The sequence below is a fragment of the Anomaloglossus baeobatrachus genome, chromosome 1 (assembly GCF_048569485.1).
Source record: "Anomaloglossus baeobatrachus isolate aAnoBae1 chromosome 1, aAnoBae1.hap1, whole genome shotgun sequence".
NCBI lineage: Eukaryota > Metazoa > Chordata > Amphibia > Anura > Aromobatidae > Anomaloglossus > Anomaloglossus baeobatrachus.
Genome location: NC_134353.1, coordinates 150,950,315 through 150,972,060, shown reverse-complemented (window position 1 = coordinate 150,972,060; position 21,746 = coordinate 150,950,315). Strand labels below are relative to the sequence as shown.

At 41.3% G+C, this 21,746-nt stretch overlaps 1 protein-coding gene across 2 annotated transcripts in view; it reads right to left on the bottom strand.

Moving 5' to 3' along the window:
* SORBS2 (sorbin and SH3 domain containing 2) overlaps window positions 1-21,746 on the bottom strand; it is a 463,189-nt gene that overhangs the window by 164,127 nt on the left and 277,316 nt on the right. For both annotated transcript variants that reach the window (XM_075347124.1, XM_075347123.1), the window contains exons 4-6: window positions 20,501-20,593; window positions 13,423-13,449; window positions 13,123-13,250 (exon numbers count right to left, since the gene is read on the bottom strand). In XM_075347124.1, coding sequence (XP_075203239.1) covers window positions 13,123-13,250; window positions 13,423-13,449; window positions 20,501-20,593 — 248 coding nt within the window. The remainder of the gene's footprint in view (window positions 1-13,122; window positions 13,251-13,422; window positions 13,450-20,500; window positions 20,594-21,746) is intronic.

Below are 21,746 nucleotides of genomic sequence, written 5' to 3'. Positions count from 1 at the left end.
GGAGAGTCAGTGTAACCCTGCCCACACGAATGATTGACAGCTTGCTGATCATGTACAAAGCAAACTGCCAGAGGTTTGGGCAGGGTTATACAACTCTCAGCATTCTGACTACTGCCACATGTACAACAGAAAAACAGGGATTTTATCAAAACTACACCAAGCAGTCTTCAAAGTGATGCATTGCTGGAATCAGGATCTCTGCCCCTACAACATGTTAATTTCAGATTACATAGCAAAAACCTGGTGAAAGATTCCCTTTAAGCAGAATGGAGTTGCAATTTCTGTATAATGTAGACTATTGGCATATTTATTCGTCAAAAAAGGTTGATTTACTAGTTTATAATGATTGATTGAAAAAAAAGAATTTTCAGAGCTCTACATGGCCATGGCTGACATACTTTAAGCCATCAGCATCAAAGACTGCACAGTAATTTCACAATCGAGGTATATTACGATGGGATTCCACTTGGATGGCAGTGTAAGAAGATACAAACTGTATATATATATTAGAGTATATATATATATATATATATATATATATATATATATATATATATATATATATATATATAACAGTAAGGCTATGTTCACACAAGGCTTTTTTGGTAATTTTTTTTCCGGACCAAAACCTGATCTTGTGGCAGGAAATCTCCTTTGAGTCATCGGCGTTTTTGGTGCATTTTTAGTGGCGTTTTTTTCTACAAAATCGCTTGTATCAATGAAATAACATTGCAAAAACGCTGCAAAGAATTGACATGCTCATTCTTTGAAATCTGCAGCAAAAACGCAGATATTTGACAAAACAGTCAGGAATCATCTGCATGTGTGTGTGCATGAGGTTTCAGAAATCTCAGACTTTGCTGGGACTGTAAAAAGCAGCATTTTATTAACATGGATTTGCATAAAACCAAGGCAAAAAACTTACCAAAAAAGCCCTGTGTGAACATACCCTAAGGCCTGAACATGCAATGAAGGAGATAATACCCTTTTATATAAGCATTAATTGGTAGGTTGCCCTTTACAAACGGATATGGGAATATTTAGAGCCGAGATCATGGAACTTTGAATCCTTTGCTTATTTTGAGTTGTCAACTGAGTTTCATGAGGTCTTGCTAAGATCGCATCCATTAAACAGACAGGTGAACAGATGGCGATTCTTTCAAGATGCTTACCAGCCTAAGGTCATGTGTTAAATGCAGTATAATTCCAGTTCTTATAATCTGATTCACCGTAAAGATAGGGTTCATGTCATATCCCAGCAACTTTAAAGGTCTTAGACAGTAAATGCCATCATATTTCTAGCTCATTATACGAATATTAAACACATTCAATTAAATTTGTTCTTATTCTTTGTCTATTGATATGAAATCTGAACATTGTGACATTTAATACGAGCTATGTGGATTTCTATACACACAATACTAGTCATATTTCCACTAGAATCCATATTAAGTGCAGATACAGACATTGCAGTCAATTATAATGGCAGGGAGACGGCTATTATGGGAGCGAGCTGGCGGCAGCGTTTGTACAGGTACCATGCCCCTTTAGCAGGAAAGCTGCGCTCCTGATTAATAACCAGCCCTCTTGTATGCCACAATTATTCCTATTTGTGCCGACAATTACACATTATTTCTTTGGCACACATATGATAATAGGCAGTTTAATAGCATGTAATACATTGTACATAAACTGGATGGAAAATAATTCAGGTTTCTTTCATAGTAATAAAATACACCCATGGTTTTGTTGCAGAAGTTCAGTTCTTCTACATGTGCGGTGCCAGCCTGCGGTTTTCTATTATGAGACTATTCTAGAGAAGCTTTTTTTTTGGCCAGTGATCTCAGTCGAAGGCCCCTTCACAGGTCAGTGATTCCGGTACGTATGTTGCAGTTTTTATACGTACCAGAATCATGGACATACGCAGATCCATTATAAAATCAATAAGTCTGTGCACACGTCAGTGATTTTTCACTAACCGTGTTTTCATGTTCCGCACAGAGATAAGTCAATTTTTCCGCTGCTTCACTGATGTCCCACGGAGAACACAGTGGTGTGATCCGTGTTACACATACCAGAGAAAACACGTATCTTTGAAATAAAATGATTTTTATACTCACGTCTCCAGACATGCTGTCTTTGGCCGCTGCTGTCTCCTGCTTCCAGACCCTCTCATTATGCTCATGAATATTCACTGCACCACCGACCCGAAAGTAACAGCAGAGGGGAGACAGCATTGCGACAGACATCAGCAACATCAACAGCCGCGGCATGGACAGGTGAGTATAGAAAGCAAAAAACAAGTTGTTTGCCACACCTCAGCTGGACTCATTTGTAAGGAAAATGGACGCAAGTCAAAAAAAGATTGGAATTCTCTTGGTAATCAGCACATAATATAATGAAAGACGCTGTCTTTCATTATATCAGGTGAGTATAGAAGTCCCTGATCTCCGTGTGTTATCACGGATAACACATGGAAAACACACGTGTGCCAAAATCACGGCACTTGGACGGCCAAATGCATCTTTAACACGTCAGTGAAAAACATGTCTGGTTTTCACTGACATGTGAAGGGGGCCTTAGTTAGTGCTGAGATTTACATGGAATGTGTTAGAAAATTACCTATTATAGATAAAAGTAGATTAAAACAAGAGTAAAAAAGTGTAAAATGTAAAAATAGTATATACAATTGTATAGTAATGCTGTAGGCTGATCGGGTCCTGCACATGCCCGGCTCGTATGTGTTCATACACAGCCCACATGTTCTTTCTTTCTAGATGTACACAGTATATCTTATTTAGTGCACAAGGCAGCTATTACCAGCCGGTCATACATGATAGAATTTGTTTTTTCCCCATAAGCTAAAGGAGTATTTTCAAGTTTAATAGTTATACCCTATCTGATTGCGGGGGTCCGACCACTATGGCCCTCACCGATCCTAAGAACCAGGGCTCTTCACTTGGGTGAATGGAATGGAGTTTGATCATGCGCATGACCACTCCATTCATTCTTAATAGGAGTTTGTCGAGCACGGATAATCTTCAGCGCTCCTAATAGAATAAATAGAGAGGCAGTGCATATAATCGACCTCTGCTTTATTTAGCCAGGCTGGTTCTCAGGTACAGTGGACTCTATGGTGGTTGGACCTCCAGCGATCAGAAAGTGACCATGTTTCCCCGAAAATTAGACCTACCTTGAAAATAAGCCCTAGCAGGATTTATCAGCCTTTTTAGAGTATGCTTAAAATGTAAGCCCTACTCCAAAAATAAACCCTAGTTGCGGTTCATCATACTAATAGCATCCTGACCTAGGGCTTGTGCAGCTCTTTCAGGATATGTAACTTTTATTGCTGTATGTTGCCCCAATTTGTTGCTTTAAGCCCCGGAAAATGTATAGTTGTGCACAGAGGGGTGGGCGGGGGAAGGGGTGAATAGTCATTTTGTATTAACAGCACACGAGTACAGCAGTCAGACTGCACCAATCACTGATCCAAGCACAGAGAGGTGAATATTCATTTTGTATAAACAGTGGGCGTGCGACTATAAAGTTTCCATCGCTTACAGCAATACAAAGGGGCAACATACAGCAATAAAAAATATAAGACATCCACTGAAAATAAGACCTAGTGAAACTTTCGGAGCCAAAAATAATATAAGATCCGGTCTTATTTTTGGGGAAACACTGTATTACCCTATTCTGTTATAGGAGATAACTTTTAAATTGGAGAACATCCCTTTAATGTATTCTTTAAAATACCATGAGGTTTAAGAATAGATAAACTTTGTATGAATAGTAGAAATAAGCATATGTAATTATTTAACTAGGTGTTTCTGTTACAGTATTTGTAAAGGTTTATGGATTAAACCTGTTGGATAAAAACATGCAATCTTGATGGTGTCTCCATATGGTAACATCATTCTGAATCTAGGATAAACCCCAAACACCATTATGCAGCATTATGCATTGTTGCAGATGGTTCATCACAAGCTGTTGTGTTAAATCTCACTTAAGAATAATGACGACGCATGGAGAGGATGGAGCTTTCAATAAACCTTCGGAGTTTGAGCTCATTTGAATATAATCTAATTATAGGAATAAGGTAGAAGAAAACAATATAAGAAGCGATCAGAGTCATCGTTATTATACTGTGAAGAGTCAATTAAAATTCTGAATGATTACGTTGTTTATTTGCCAAGTATGGGTCTAAATATGTTTGGAAGTCAGATTCTTGAGGTGGTAGTTAATATATTTGTTAAATATGCTTGCATCAACACTTAAAGGGAATCTGTCACCCGGTTGTGGCTCCCTATCTGAGGGCAGCATACTGTAGAGACAGAGACCCTGATTCCAGAGATGTGTCACTTACTGAGCTGTTTGCTGTTATTTTGATAAAATTAAGGGTTTCTCTGCTGCAGATCTCTCATTTATTTGAATGTAGAGCAGGGTAATAATGAGCTCATGCAGCTGCTGGACTACTTGGCAGCACCCCATGTAGTCATCTAATGGTAACCTGATAACTAAACAGTGATTTTATAAAAGCTACACTGCACTGCCCAGTAAGTGATACATCACTGGAATCAGGGACTCTGTCTCTACATTATGCTGCTCTCATATTAGGTGGAAAAAACCTGGTGACAGATTCCCTTTAAAAGCACTGTATGGATTTGATTTTGATGCCCAGAGGCCCATCATGTCCTACATTGGAAGCATAAAGTGCCTTTCAAAAAGTATTCATACCCAGTGAACTTTTCCACATATTTTCACATTACACCCACAAATTTAAATTCATTTTATGTGATTTACCAATAAAATGTAGCAATTGTTTGTGAAGTGTAAAGGAGAGGTTTTAAAAAATATTTTAAAAATATAAATCGCAATATTTGTGTCACTATGTTGTAGAACCATCTTGTGACAGAGTGACCATGGGCCTATTGACTGCTTCTTTAATCACTCCTTGCTTGAGATTACAGTTTAGGTGCACAGCCATGTCTTTGCAGGTTTGCATTTGTGCCATAATCCTCCCGTTCTTGGATGATGGATTGAGCAGTGTTCTGTGAGATATTCAGAGCTTGGGCTATTTTTTTTTTTTTAATAACCAAACCCTGCTCTACTCTCCTCCCCTACTTTATCCCTGACCTGTCTGGTGTGTTCCTTGGTTTTCATAATGCTGTTTGATCCCTAATGTTCTAAAATATACCTCTGAGGCCTTCACAGAACAGCTGCAGTTATACTGAGAATAGTTACACATAGGTGGCCTCAATTTACTAATTTGTTAAATTTTCAGATTTGTACTTTTAAAATATTTGTAAAACCATGCATCATTTTCTTTACATTGCAAAGATACTTCTGTTGGTATATCACATAAAGTCCAAATAAAATACATTTAACTTTATGGGTATAACATGAAAAAATGTGGAGAAGTTCAGGAAGTATGAATACTTTTTCAAGGCACTGCACATCCCATTCATCCCAGAGCCAGCTGGCCTGTCTCATATGTGAGGAGCTGCCCCAGGTGCTTTGACAGCTGACAAATACGTATTGCACCATTCCATGTGAGGAGAGACTGACGGACTTGCAACTGAGCAGCATAGAAGCCAGACACAAGCAATTGTGAAGCTTTGGTGGTGGCATCCTACTGTTTGTAGAGGGAGTGTGTGTGCGAAAGAGTGACGATAATCACACTTTGTGGGACACTTAGGACATCATACTTTGTGCTATGGACTGCATGATCATACAGTTCTGGGGGGACAGTAGGCTCATCATATGGTGTGGAGGAACGGTGGTGACACTTCTATATGGAGGGGCTGTTAAGTCATCATACTGTATGTAGGGGGTGACGGATGGCCTGTGAGTGCATTATAATGTGTGTGGGGAACACTAGGTTTGCGGGGGAGACTGTTGTAGCGGTCATCATACTGTGTGTTGGGGTCTTTCGGGGCATAACATTTTGTCGGAGATTGTGCTGTGGTGTGCATCTCACATGAGTATTGTATTATATTGTGTGGGAACACTAAAGGGTTATGGAAGTGACTTAGCATTAAATAGAAATTGCTGTGGCACGCTACGCTCAGCACTAAATTATAGACTTCCATTGATTTTCTTGCATATGCCATTCATTTTTAATAGGCATGATGCTTTTAAAGTACAGGTAGAAGATGAAAGTTCAGTGAAATTGTCCTATAAGGCGTTCAAAACTTCCATCCAAATTCTATACAGTACGAGGTGCTGGGAGAAGCATGAAAGTGAGCGGAGATATAGTCTATGCAACTGTGCCATGACAGAGGCCTCTCCTGTATATACTAAAAGAAATGATATGTGTTTTACAGTAGAGGCTCCGGGGATCAAACATTTGCTTATTTTATAGGACCTCCTGACAGTAATTTTATTATTTGGGCTGAAGTGTCTTATAAAGCATAGTGTTTGGTATTTGGAAGGACACTATAATGCTCTGTATTAAATATTGTAAAAATATTTCACCTCCATAATGAAGGAATTCCACTTTCTATGTCATTCTTCTAAAGGGCCCGTTACGCTACGATATATCTAACGATATGCCGTCGGGGTCACGTCGTTAGTAACGCACATCCGGTATCGTTTGACATATCGTAGTGTGTGACAGCTACGAGCGACTGATCGAGCAAAAATACTCACCTTATCGTTGCTCGTTGACACATCGCTCATTTTCAAAAAATCGATCATCCTTATGCGCGCCGGTTGTTCATTGTTCCTGAGGCAGCACACATCGCTCCGTGTGACACCCCGGGAGCGATGAACTGCAGCTAAGGCCCCTTTCACACGTCAGTGATTCTGGTACGTTTGTGCTTTTTTTTAAACGTACCAGAATCACTGACATACGCAGACCCATTATAATGAATGGGTCTGCTCACACGTCAGTGATTTGTCACTGCACGTGTCTCCGTGCGGCGTACCCGCGTGTGCGTGATTGCCGCAAGGAGACATGTCCATTTTTTTCTGGCATCACTGATGTTCCACGGACCACGCAGTGGTGTGGTCCGTGAAACACGTGCCAGAAAAAAGCGTGCTTTTAAAATAAAAATCATTTTTACTCACCCGGCGTCCAGCGATGTCCTCTGCAGCCCGTTCTCCCTGCTGCTTCTGAGCCGGCTCATTACTGTCGCGCATATTCATTATGCACGACACAGCCGACCCGTAAGCAGCTTCTGCGGGGATCAGCGCCGGCCGGATGCTGCACCGCAGGAGCGATCAGCACCATGGACAGCGGGAGCGGGCACAGGTGAATTGTTTTCTAAGTGCAATCACGGGCCACGGAGAACGGAGCCCAGATTGCACTTAGACAACCCACGTGTGCCGTGATTCACGGCACACGCAGGGACAAGTGCGTGTTTTACACGCCAGTGAAAAACGTCAGTGTTTTTCACTGACGTGTGAAACGGGCCTTACCTGCGGCCGCCGGCAATGCGGAAGGCAGGAGTTGGGCAGAATGTTACGTCCCGCACATCTCCGCCCCTCCGCTTCTATTGGGCGGCCGCTGTGTGATGTCGCTGTGACGCCGAACGTCCCTCCCCCTTCAGGAAAAGGATGTTTGCCGCCCACAGCGAGGTCGTTCGGGAGGTAAGTACATGTGACAGGGGTGACCGACTTTGTGCGACACGGGCAACAAATTGCTCGTAATGCACAAACGATGGGGGCGGGTACGATCGCACATGCAAACGCACGACAAATCGTAGCGTGTAAAGCGGCCTTTACTCATATCACTTCTGGGTTCTAAATTAGTAATTTATAAATTTGTATCAACATAGCAAATTATTGCATTGTTATGTCAATCATTATATGGGTATACTAATCCAAAGGAAATATATCACAGAAAATCTCTAAGGCCTTGTGCGCACTAGGAGTTTTTGCCGCGTTTTTAGCGGCGTTTTTTACCGCGTTTTTGTGCTGAAAACGCAGTGACATTGCTTCCCCAGCAATGTCTATGGGTTTTCAGAAGTGCTGTCCTCACACAGCGTTTTTTTGTAGCTGCGTTTTTGTGGTGACCACAAAAATGCAGCATGTCAATTATTTCTGCGTTTTTCACTGCGTTTTTCACCCATTGAGTTCAATGAGATGTTCAACAACGCAATGAAAAACGCATATAGCCGCGTTTCTATGACTAAAAACGCAGCTATAAAACGCAAGGGGTGGGCAGTATAGTGACGTGTACAGGAAGAGGATTCCTTCTGTTGGTAAACACAGAAGCATGAATCCTCCCGGTACTGTCACCGCTGCGTCCACCTCCCGTCCTGTGCATGTCAGCTCCGTGCGGCGCCATGTCTGGGCGGGAGGTGGAGGCAGCGGCAAAAACCAAAGTGAACAGTAGAAAAAAAAAAAATGTCATATATACTCACCTGTCTGCCGGTGCCATGCCCGCTCCCAGCCCCTGTCTCGGTACCGCCGCTCTGGCTGTCTGCAGTCTCCCCGGGGCAGGACCTTGCTTGCAGGACCTGGCGGTGGATCACCTGATGCAGTCACCTGACGCATCAGCTGATCGTAGTCTCGCCGGCTTTTTCGCGCCCGGCCGGCTATCAGCTGATCCTGCCGTCAGGGGACTTCATCAGCTGATTACCGGCAGCTCCTGCAGCGATCGAACGGGATCAGACTCCTGTCCAATCGATCGCTCCAGGAGCTGCCGGTAATCAGCACATAAGTGAGTATTATTTTTTTTTATTTTTTTTTTTTGCACTGATGCATCAGCTGATTGTATAATCGGCTTTTATACAATCAGCTGCTGTGTGATGTGATTCAGGCACTTGATCCTGACACATCATCTGATCGCTTTGCCTTCCAGCAAACCGATCAGATGATATTGGATCCTGATTGGACGGCGCGGGACCCTAACCCATGATTACTGCGGAGGGGGGTTCTTTATTTCAATAAAGATGGAGTCACTAATTGTGTTGTGTTTTATTTCTAATAAAAATATTTTTCTGTGCGTTGTGTTTTTTTTTTTATCATTACTAGAAATTCATGGGGGCTATGTCTAATATTGGCGTGACACCATGAATTTCGGGCTTAGGGCTAGCTGATAATATACAGCTAGCCCTAACTCCATTATTACCTAGCTAGCCACCCGGCATCAGGGCAGCTAGAAGAGTTGGATACAGCGCCAGAAGATGGCGCTTCTATGAAAGCACCATTTTCTGGGGTAGCTGCGGACTGCAATTCGCAGTGGGGGTGCCCAGAAAGCTTGGGCACCCTGCACTGTGGATTCCAATCTCCAGCTGCCTAGTTGTACCCGGCTGGACTCAAAAATTAGGCGAAGCTCACGTCATTTTTTTTTTTTAATTATTTCATGAAATTCATGAAATAATTAAAAAAAAAGGGCTTCTCTATATTTTTGGTTCCCAGCCGGGTACAAATAGGCAGCTGGGGGTTGGGGGCAGCCCGTACCTGCCTGCTGTACCCGGCTAGCATACAAAAATATGGCGAAGCCCATGTCATTTTTTTTTCTTTTTGGGCAAAAAACTGCATACAGTCCTGGATGGAGGATGCTGAGCCTTGTAGTTCTGCAGCTGTCTGTCTGCTCTCCTGCTTACAATGAACATTTTGAAGAAGGAAATGACATCAGACCTTTTTTTTTTTTTCATCAACAATCTTTAATGGCATTGTGCACTGATTAAAAACGCAGTGAGCAAAAACGCAGCAAAAAACGCACCAAATCGCGGCAAAAACGCATGCGTTTTTGTCGCGTTTTTTAGCCGCGGTGCGTTTTTTTGAGACAAAAACGCAGATAAAAACGCAGCGTGAAAAAAACGCCTAGTGCGCACATACCCTAAGACGTTGTGCTATTAGTAAAGGGGTTGTCCACTACTAGGACAACCCCTTTCGATTCCACGTTTCCCCAGGTAAAATAAAAAAGAAAAAGCCAATACTCACCTCCAGTATTGGCGTCGTTACAGCAAAAAATACGTCTACGTATGCAGGGAGCCAGCGCTAAGCGGTGTACGCTGGTAACCAGGGTAAATATCGGGTAACTAAGCAAAGCGCTTTGCTTGGTTACCTGATATTTACCCTGGTTACCAGCGTACACCGCTTACAGGCTGCCAGTGCTCGCTCCCTGTATATGTAGCTAGGGTACACGTCAGGTTACTAAAGCAAAGTGCTTTGCTTAGTTACCCGATATTTACCCTGGCTACGTATGCAGGGAGCCAGCGCTAAGCGGTGTATGCTGGTAATCAGGTAAATATCGGGTAACTAAGCAAAGCGCTTTGCTTGGTTACCCGATATTTACCCTAGTTACCAGCGTACACCGCTTACAGGCTGCCAGCGCTCGCTTCCTATATACGTAGATAGTGTACACATCGGGTTACTAAGCAAAGCGCTTTGTTTAGTTACCCCATATTTACCCTGGCTACATGTGCAGGGAGACAGTGCTAAGCGGTGTACGCTGGTAACCAGGGTAAATATCAGGTAACCAAGCAAAGCGCTTTGCTTAGTTACCAGATATTTACCCTGGTTACCAGCGTACGCTGCTTACACAGAGTCGGTGCTCATTGGTCTCCCGCCGTCAAACACGCTGATGTGTGCTGCACAGCGGGAGACCAACGAGCAAAAAATGAACCAGAACAGTGTGTAACAATCAGCGATTTCACAGCAGGGGCCAGGTCGCTGTTCAGTGTCACACTCAGCGAGATCGCTGATGAGGTCACTGGTACGTCACAAAACCTGTGACTCAGCAGCTATCTCACTATGTGAGAAGTACCTCTTACATGCATTTTTAAATAAGTTATCCCTATGAATAAATAAAGTGATACGCTCCCGAACAAACCACTGGTAAATGAATGTGATACAGCAAAACTTTTGCTGATCTTTATAGTTTTACTAATACCACAGCTTTCCTGCTCACTAGAACTGTCACTCAAGGAGTAGAGCCCGCCCTGCCAGAAAGCAATAAGTAAGGACACTTCAGAACGGTGAACTGGTCAAGAGGCTACTGGAAATAAACCCTAAAAACTACATTGCAAAAATCTACAACAGTTAGAAATTTGGTGTTTCCTTGTTAACAGACTACTGACAAACCCTGTGCAATCGCATCCAACAGTCATGTGCTACTCCACTCGCTTTACTCTCTTTTCTTGATAACATACAGTGTAAAAGGAGGGGAAGAAACAAAAAAAACCTTCTATTTTTTGTTGTCTCTAACCATGAAAACAAATACCAGTAGATATGTACAAGGTCTCTGTACACAAAAAGATTGAACATTTACATAGAGATATTCCTGTGTTAGGTTGGAGTCACACTTGCATGTGACTAGCGTGAGGATTGCATCGCACCGCCTGGACTGGCCACGGTGGCTTTCCTGACAGGAGCGTGTCAGCCTCATGTATTTCTTTGCAGCTGACATGCTCCTTTCAGGAGAGCCGGCGGCCGGCTGAGCAGTGCAAAATGATCCTTGAGCGAGTCACACGCAAGTGTGACTCAAGCCACATCGAGTAATTACATATCACTATGACGTGCCATCATTTTTGGACTGTTGCGGTTCAGCTGCTCGAACCTCCTTGACAGTCAGGTTGAAAAGGCCACAGCACTGAATCTTCCAACTTTTGCCTGCACAGAATTATACTGTATCTGGCCATAAATATAACAAGGAAGGACAGAATATAGGACCATTACTTTTCTTATCATCAAGGGACTAAACCCAATAAAGTCATAGCATAAAACAAAAATGGAGGTTGGGGATCATAGCCCAGAATAAATCACTAGATTTAAACACGTATCTTGCAAAACGTATAAAAAGTTTTATTATTTCCAATTTTACATTATAGCAAGATATAAATCAATACATTATTATCGTGCAATTAGCATACAGATTTGAGGTATACAGGGGGAATCCTGACACAAATATTACTAGGGTCCAGTAACCAGCATGGGGATGAAATTCCAGGTCCAATAAAATCCCAGGTAATTAAACAAGGTAGACCATAGAGTATTGCTCAGCAATAGTCCCAGCCATCAATATACATTTTGGCTATATATAGAATAATGACCATACTCTGTGGGCTTCCATAAAGGTGTATATATAGGTATAGAAATACAGGGATGGACTTTTTTAACTACCACAAGAATGGGACTGTAGGGCGTACTTTTTTGGAATATTACACGGTGACGGACGAAGACTGAATGGACATATCTTCGAGAGAAGAATTTTTCCTTCACTTCAGGATTACCATTCATGTCTCCATTACCAATTTTTCCTCCATTCAGGATTACCATTCATTACCATTCATATATGTCATTATCCATGTTGGATTTAAATGGTTGTTATTATGCGTCATGTATGTTGGTATCCTGGAATGTCCCCAGTCCGTTGTGAGATGTCTGTGCATTTCATGACCACAGTGCCGCACTCATTAAATATCTGTGTATATAGAGCAATACTCTATGGTCTACCTTGTTTAATTACCTGGAATTTCATCCCCATGCTGGTTACTGAACCTTAGTAATATTTTTGTCAGGATTGCCCCTGTATACCTCAAATCTGTATGCTAACTGCACGATAATAATGTATTGATTTATATCTTGCTATAATGTAAAATTGGAAATAATAAAACTTTTTATACTTTTTGCAAGATACGTGTTTAAATCTAGTGATTATTCTGGGCTATGATCCCCAACCTCCTTTTTTGTTTTATGTATCTGGCCATGTAGCTACACAACTGAGTGGCTGGAAGAGGAGCTGTGAAGACCAAAATGGTGAAGAATATTCTGTGCTACACCAGCGCTTTTGACCCTTCATTCTCAGGATTGACGAAGTTTTAGAGGTCAGACTTCCATTGATCATGAAGTGATGACATATCCTAATTATGTGCTTTGCGAGATATGAATACCTTTTTAATCAACTTATTTACAAAGTTCCTTGGCTTTTTCTTTTAAGTGCATTCAAACAACATAATGTGGACTGCAAAAGTGTTTAAAATAATCTTCAGGACACTTGCATTTGTTTTTTTTAGATCCTTTCAAAACACACTGCATCCCTTACAACTGTATAGATAATTAGATCTTACACACAAACCCCCAAAAAGTCAACTGGTTACTTTATGATTGTAAATGAGTTTAAAAAAAAAAAGCTTGAGATATACCGCACAGAAACTATATCTTTACCTGAGTCGGTGATTTCCTTTCCTGCAGGTTTGGTCGGACACTTCTAAAGCCTTTTGCTGCAAGGGAGGAACCACTTGAATCACCATTGAGAGCATCTTTCATACAATCATTGTAAGTTCTCCAGATATCTAGAGTTAAATCAGATCATATTGACAGTGCCATTAACTTTACTAAGGTGAATAGGATGTACGGAAGATGTCTGTTCATCTATGGTGCACCATCACTGCTCATACCACCAATAACACTGGCACAAATACACAACTACCAGGGTACAAGAAACCTACAAACTCATGCAAGTACCTGAGTCGGGGGAATAAGAGTCCTGCCCTAAAAGAGAAAAGATTGATAATTAATATATGTAGATTTTGCTATGTAAGATATGATTAATCAATCTCATTAGATAGATGAACAGTGGGCAGCTAGTTAACTCAATCTTCCATAATATTTCCACTTTTCAAGAATACAATCAGTCAAAATCAAAGAGGTTGTCTGAGACTGGAAAAAAAAAATGGGTTTTCAATTTTACCTCCATAGGAGCAGAGCTAAGGCTGCTTATAAATTGGGTCTGGTATTGTAGCTCAGCTCCATTAAGTTGAATCGGGTGGAACTGCAATACCGGACAAATCCTGTGGGCAAGAGTGGCACGGTTTCTAGAAAATAAGTAGACTTTTGTACACTCTCAAAAAAATCTTTTAAGATAGAAAGCTAGAACATATCTCAATTTGTTATTGCTCGAACCTTCAGGGATAACAAATAGCTTCTGAGAAGCTACATTAAAGGTGTCAACAAATATGACGGCACATCCATTGCTAAAGGGGTTGTCCTCCTTTGGAGATAATTTAAATGGATCTAGAACTAAAAATTAGTTTTATAATAAAAAATTACTTGGACCGTTTGCCTTCCATAATCTCAGTTTTGCAATGTCTATGTCTGGTTGCAGAACGACCGTCACGTGTAAAAACACTATTAATCTGCATATGTGGGGTTGATCTGTAGGTTAATAGCATTTGGTGCTGTAGTTTTTTTTATTATGCTTATTCAAAATGTAAAACTGTACATATATTGGAATTCAAAGTTAAAAGGAACCTGTCACATGTAAAAAAAAAAATGCTATCAACCTGCAGATATGAGGTTGATCTGCGGGTTAATAGCATTTGAAACCTGCCTGCACCTGCACTTTGAACACCGCTGCTGGGAGGAAATTAACTTTAACACTAGAAGTCCCAGAGAGGGGTCATTTAACATTTCTACCTTTGGAACCCAGAGACGGGTCGAATGACCTGAAGGATGTTAGCTAACTTCCTATAATCACCGACTTTTGTTCTGTAATTAAGGCCATTACTGTCGCACCACAGGAGGTTGTTCTCCATTGAGTTTAGCCATTTAGTTTCTAGTTAGTTTTATTTAGTTTAGACTAAAGCAGGCTTTACACGCTACGAGATCGTTACAGCTATCTCGTTGGGGTCACGGATTTTGTGACGCACATCCAGCCGCTGTAGCGATCTCGTTGTGTGTGACTCCTAGGAGCGATTTTGGATCGTTGCAAAAACGTCCAAAAACGCTCCTCTTTGACATGGGGGTCCATTCTCAAATATCACTGCTGTCGCGTGGGCGAAGTTGTTCATCGTTCCTGCGGCAGCACACATCGCTACGTGTGACGCCGCAGGAACGAGGAACCTCACCTTACCTGCCACACGCCAGCAATGAGGAAGGACGGAAGGAGGTGGGCGGGATGTTCGTCCCGCTCATCTCCGCCCCTCCGCTATGATTGGCTTAGTGACGTCGCAGTGACGTCGCTGTGATGCCGAATGTCCCTCCCCCTTGAGGGAGGGATTGTTCGGCAGTCACAGCGCCGACGCCGACCAGGTAAGGGCATGTGACGCTGCCATAGCGATAATGTTCGCTGCGGCAGCGATCATCAAATATCGGCATAACGATAGGGGCGGTTGCTATCGCGCTCACCATCGCTAGTATCGGCTAGCGATGTCGCAGCGTGTAAAGCCCGCTTAAGGGTCATTTGACCCTCTTTCGGGACTTCTAGTGTTAATCCTCCTGGCACCGTTTTTGGTTCAGTCACAGGGGCGGCACCACCGCGGGTTCAGTCACTGCTTTGTGTTTGGAGAGCGGTGGATGTAACCACTCCGCACTGACAGCTGGTTGTATTGATGAGCAGCTGTCAGTCAGTGTGTGTGGGGAGGGGGGGGGGGGTTGCAGCCACTGCTCACATACACAGAGCAGTAACTGAACCTGTGCCAATGCCGTCTCATGACTGAAACCCAAATGCTGACGGGGGGATTAAAGTTTATTTCCGCCCTAAATATTACTATAAATATATTATTGCTTTTCTCCTCCCATTTTTGTAGAAAAAAAAAGTTAAGCAAATTGTAGAAACTTCCATAAAACAATTACATTTGATGCCCTTTAAGTAGTAATTAGCTATTTTAAAGTATACTGTATTGTCAAATATTGGGGAGATTTACTAAGCAAAATGCACATTATGTTGTAATTAAACATACAAGACAAATTATTGGTGGAAAATATGCCAACCAATATGTGGTGAAAACTCAGGGAACGGTGACTAAAACAAATGATCTTCCAGCATGTACCGCTTTGATACCTTTGGTTTTGGATTGATTGTCGTCCGTTTACATTTTCTTAAAATTAGACAAGATTTGTAAATCTGTCTCATTGTTTTTTTAAAATGAGTGTAATTAATGACAAATATTTCATACCAGATTTTAACTTTTCTTTCCCGGTATATTATATGCCATGGATACTGCAATATTATTGAATTTTACTGTACGGATCAGAAATATGGCACACACAGATTTCTATGTAGCACTACTTACATTGCTCCTAGCTCCTAAAATGCTACTCTCAATTTCTAAAAGCAGCATTTAAAGAGTGCAAAATAGGGGTGAGCCATAGCATGCGCTTATATGCTCCTCCTCAACACAATCATGGAGTGCCTGGGCAGCCGGGGGCCAGGACGGTGCTCTTATGAAGACCCGCCTATGGCTGGTGTTCATAGGAGACCATGATTTCTAGAACATGCTGCAACACTATACTACTGTAGTACATAGTATCAGCAATCGGTGAATCACAGGTTTAAGCCCCCTAATAGGACTAAAAAATATTAGTAAAAAAAAAAATCTTATCAGCCCACTTTCCCCTAATAAAATTAAAGAAATAATCTAAATTAAAAAAATATACTTTTTTGATATCACTGCATCTGTAAGCCATTCTTTAAAAATATAAAATTAATAAATCCCGGAAAGAAAATAAAAAAAAATTGAAAAACTTGCAATTTTGTTGGTCACTGCAACATTGCAAATAAATTATATAAAAAGCAATCAGAATCTTGAATGCTTCCCAAAATAATCTTGCAACACAAAATACAATACTTATACAGCTCTAACAACGGAAAACTGAAAACGGAAGGGAAAAAGGGAAAATACAAAAACGGAAAATCGTGCAGGCAGGAAGGGGTTAAATAAATCTCTTAGACCTGATGAGTGTGGTTTAGTTATTTTACAAAACCTTGTCAGAATGGTTGCGTAATCCTAATTTTAAAGGGAATCTGTCATCGGTTTTGCTATGTAATCTCAGAGCAGAATAAAGTAGAGGTAGAGATCCTGATTTTGGGAATGTATCACTTATTGGTCAGTCACTGTTTTCTCTGCTAGAGATCTAGCAGTCCTCAGAATGCTGAGCGCTCTATACATCACAAACAGCCAAAGTATTGTGGTACTGATTACTGACAGTCATGGCTGAAACTGTTGGCACTCTTGAATTTGTTCCAGAAAATGAAGTTTTTCGACCAGAAAATTATTAATAATTACGTTTTGGCATACACATGTTTATTTCCCTTGTGTGTATTGGACATTTTACATAAAACTCCAAAAAATGGGCCAGACAAAATTGTTGGCAACTTAGTATTTGGTTGCACTCACTTTGGAATAAATAACTGCAATCAATCGCTTCCTATAACGGTCAACGGGCTTCTTGCACATCTCAACTGGAATTTTAGACCACTCTTATTTTTGCTAACTGCTGCATATCTCTCATATTTCAAGGCACCTTCTCCCAACAGCAGTTATGAGATCTATCCACAGGTGACCAATGTGACTTAGACCCAGACTCATTGCTGCCACTTCAGAACTCTCCAGTTTCCATCCATTTCTGGGGGCTTCTTGAAGTATGTTTGGGGTCATTATCCTGCTGGAAGATCCATGACCTAGGATGCAAACTCAGCTTTCAGACACTGGGCAATACATTGCAACCCAAAATCCTTTGGTAATCTTCAGGTTTCATGATACCTTGCACACAGTCAAGGACCCCAGTGCCAGAGGCAGCAAAACAAGCCCAAAACATATTTGAACCACCACTATATTTGATTCTAGGTAATGTGTCCTTTTCTTTGTAGGCTTCATTCCATTTTTGGTAAACAGTGGAATGATGTACTTTACCAAAAAGCTCTTCTTTTTCTCATTTGTCCACAAAACGTTTTCCCAGAAGAATTTTGGCTTGCTCATGTAAATCTGCAGTCTAGATTTTTTATGTGTCTATGTCAGTGGTGGGGTCCTCCTGGGTCTCCTTCCATAGCGTTTCATTTCATTCAAATGTGGATGGATAGTTTTCCCTGACATTGATGAACACTGAGCTTGCAAGACAGCTTGAATTTCTTTAGAACTTGATTGGGCCTGCTTATCCACCATATGAAGTATCCTGTGTTGAAACCTTTCATCAATTTTTCGCCACCATTCACATCCAGGTAGATTAGCTACAAGGCCATATGTTGTAAACTTCTTGATTATGTTGTGCACCACTTGTAAGCTTGAGAATCTTGATATTTTTCAACAATTTTGGTTCTGAAGCCTTCAGACAGTTCACTTCTGTTTTTGTTCTCCAAGCTTAATGTGGCACACACAGACACACAATGCAAAGACTGAGTCAACTTCTCTGCTTATTATCTGGTTTCAGGTGTGATTTTCATGTTGCCCACATCTATTAAGGCCCCGTTACACGCAACAACGTATCCAACGATATATCGCCGGGGTCACCGATTCAGAGACGCACATCTGGCATAGTTAGCGGCGACGTTGCGTGTAACAGCAAGGAACAACCGTTAATGATGGAAAATACTCACCTTATCGTCCATCATTGACAAGTCGTTCCTTTTCAAAAAATCGTTCATTGTTGAGGTCGCAGGTTGTTAAATCGTTCCAGAGGCAGCACACATCGCTACGTGTGACACCTCGGGAACAACGAACTACAGCTTACCTGTGGCCACCGGCAATGAGGAAGGACGGAGGTGGGCGGGATGTTACGTCGCGCTCATCTCCGCCCCTTCGCTTCTATTGGGTGGCCGCTTAGTGACGCCGCTGTGACGCCGCATGCACCGCCCCCTTAGAAAGGAGGCTGTTCGCCGGACACAGCGACGTCACTAGGCAGGTAAGTATGTGTGACGGGGCCTAACGATATTGTGCGCCACGGGCAGCGATTTGCCCGTGATGCACAAACGACGGGGGTGGGTGCTTTCACCAGCGATATCGCTGCGTGTAACACCCCCTTTACTTGTCAAAGGTGAGTTTAAACGAGGATCACATGTTTGAAACACAGTTGTTTAGGCTCAATTTGGAAAGCTGCCAACAATTTTGTCAGGCCCATTTTGGCGGGTTTGTGTCAAATTACATTATGTCTAATTATTCTTTTTTTCTAATTTTTTTGTGTTTTTCCAATACACACAAAGGAAGTAAAAATGTATATGACAACACGTGTAATTGCAATAATTTTCTGGGAGAAATACCTCATTTTCTGGAACAATTTCAAGGGGGCCAACACTTTCGTCCATGACTATATTGCTATTGACAATATTCAGCAAACAATGCTTTAAGGAGCGCAAATTATTGCCTCGCTGAAAAGGGGGACGATAATATATTTCTTACTTAGCTTATTATTATTAGCTTACAGTTTTCATTCAATGACTCACTCCTTGACATTTTCATTTGGAAAAATATTCTCCATATTAATGTATAAAGATAGCTTTTGATTAACCGCTTTTTGATAGTTTCAATATGTTTATGCTAGTTTTAAAAGTTTAGATTTGCATATTTTAGGGTAAGTATATATAGCAAATAAAAAAAATGCAAGATAACTATAGAAAAACATTATATAGGTTTGGTACATAAATTAGATAGGATAAGGGAGAAATGCAAGATTTTTGTTAAAGAGAAAAACAAGTTAAGCTTATAATTGTTAAATACTTGTAGTTTAGGTCAAAATACATATTTATAGTGTCCGACCACCACTGAGATTTAGCGTTTAAATATGGTAATTTATCTAATCACTTGTAAAGCGCGATGGAATAAATGGCGCTATAATAATAATAATAATAAAGTGCAGAAGTGCTGCAGAAATTTGGAAACATCAAAAACTCACCAAGTACTTATTGTAGGAACGTAGCCTTGAATGTGGATTTTGGTGCAAAACATGAAAAATTACTGAGAATTGGCAACAAATCTGCAGCAGAATATACAACCAGTGGATTACAGAATGCGCCTCATCACAGACAACCTCTTTATATAAGGAATGTGTAGATGGTGGCGGCACAAATGACCTGCCATTAGGAGGAAAAGGAAGCAGTCATTCTGATAAATGGCCTTCTCTGTATTACATGGACACATTAGTTCTACCAGAATAAGAGCCGCTGCTTGGTAGCAGCTTTCTTCCCAGGCGTCTTTCCTGTAGACTTGCTTTTATAGGACATATAAGCATCATAAACACATTTGGAAAGGTTTTTTCAGGTTAACCAATTTAATAATTAATAGGGATGATCGAATATCTCAAATATTCGGCTTCGCGAATATTTGCCGAATAGGTCGCCGCTATTCGCGAATACTCGATGCGCAATTTAAGTCTATGGGAAACCCGAATAACTATTCGGAACTATTTGGGCTTCCCATAGACTTACATTGTGCATCGAATATTCGCATAGTGGCGACCTATTCGTCGGATATTCGCGAAGCCGAATATTTGAGGTATTCGATCATCCTAATAATAATACATTTTTTTAATGTAGTTTCCAAATCAGGTATAACAGTTTTTTGATGACTGTGCCACCATTGTACAATCTTTAGGGCATGAAGAAATGGACGCAACACATGAAAGCCGCCATTACATTCCATAATAAAAGGGTTGGTTTTATTATGCCAACTGTATTGAACAATACAGGGGGAAATGTCACATTTACACCCGCGGAAAGCTGCACCACTTGACACACTGACTTAGATACTGGTATGTTTTACAGCCGTCAGGAAAAGTGAAAGCTGCAATAAAAAGTTTAAGATGGACTCTGTGGTTTGGTTAGTTGCTATACCTGAAGCCAACAGATTTGGAGAACTTTGTACTCTCTTCACAGCTGTTAGTGTGACAGACATTGCAGCACGTTTGCGAGCACATCCACCGCTATCTGGAAGCACACAAAGTGATAGTGATGCAAGCAAAACACAGACACAGCAAGCACATGCAATGTTTAGCACTGATTTGTGAATTTGTGGCCTTTTAGTGCAAGAACATAAGAAGATGGCTGGACAGATATACACAAAAGCATGCACAATCCTACCATTGTATTTTTAGCTTGTATAGCATAATATACAAGAGTCAAAAAAGATGAATCTTTGGCCCTGTCCAGCTCACATTAATGCCTTCACCTTACATATACACCAGGGAAAGCTGTAAAGATATACCCCATATGGAGGCCTGCGACATATCCAACTACAGGCCTACAGCGCAGTCCATTGTCCATGGGTCATTGTACATCGGTCCTGGCACAATTTAATTTACATTCTTGCATACAATTTTATGTAACACAGTCCACAGTGCTATTTTATTCAAATTTTTCTCTACTATATTGGCCTGAGAGAAGTCTAAAATGCCCTCTATAGGCCTCCTCTATGTCAAGAGATCTTCCAGACATACCTAGCTATCTACAAGCTATGGTAAAATAATCTGAACAAGGCCCATTGTAGCTTTTCTGCCTATGTCAGTCCAAGTAGTACCTACAAAGCATATTTGCATGTCTCTTTGCTTACCATTTATTACCAGGATATCTAAAACCAATCAACATATTTTAAATCCAATTCAAGCAAGCTTTACCTCTCCCAGGGATAGTCAGAGGTTTGTGTTGGATAAACAAAAATTATGGCTTTGAGTATTTGTTTTGAGTCTTTTTACGTTGAATTACTCAGCCAAAGATGACCGGATTCTGCAGAGGGAGTGATCACTGTGACAATAGAGATGGTGCCAGGGCTCAGGAAGTGAAACAAGAAAGGCATAAAACAACATGAAACGTGGCAGCAAAGGTATATGTGGATTTTTACGGGCATTATCCTTAAAAAGGTTATCCACTATTTTTACATTGATGGCCTATCCTTAGATTAGGTCATCAATGACTAATCTGCCAGAGTACACAGCCGGCACCCCCGCCAATCAACTGTGCTCAGTGCTGGTGGCGGCAGCTGGAAATGTTCAGTTCCGGAGCTGCCCCATCTTCTGATAGTGGCCGCGACCGGAAACTGCACATCTGCCTCGTATGGATTTCAATGGGAGGCAGATGTGCAGTA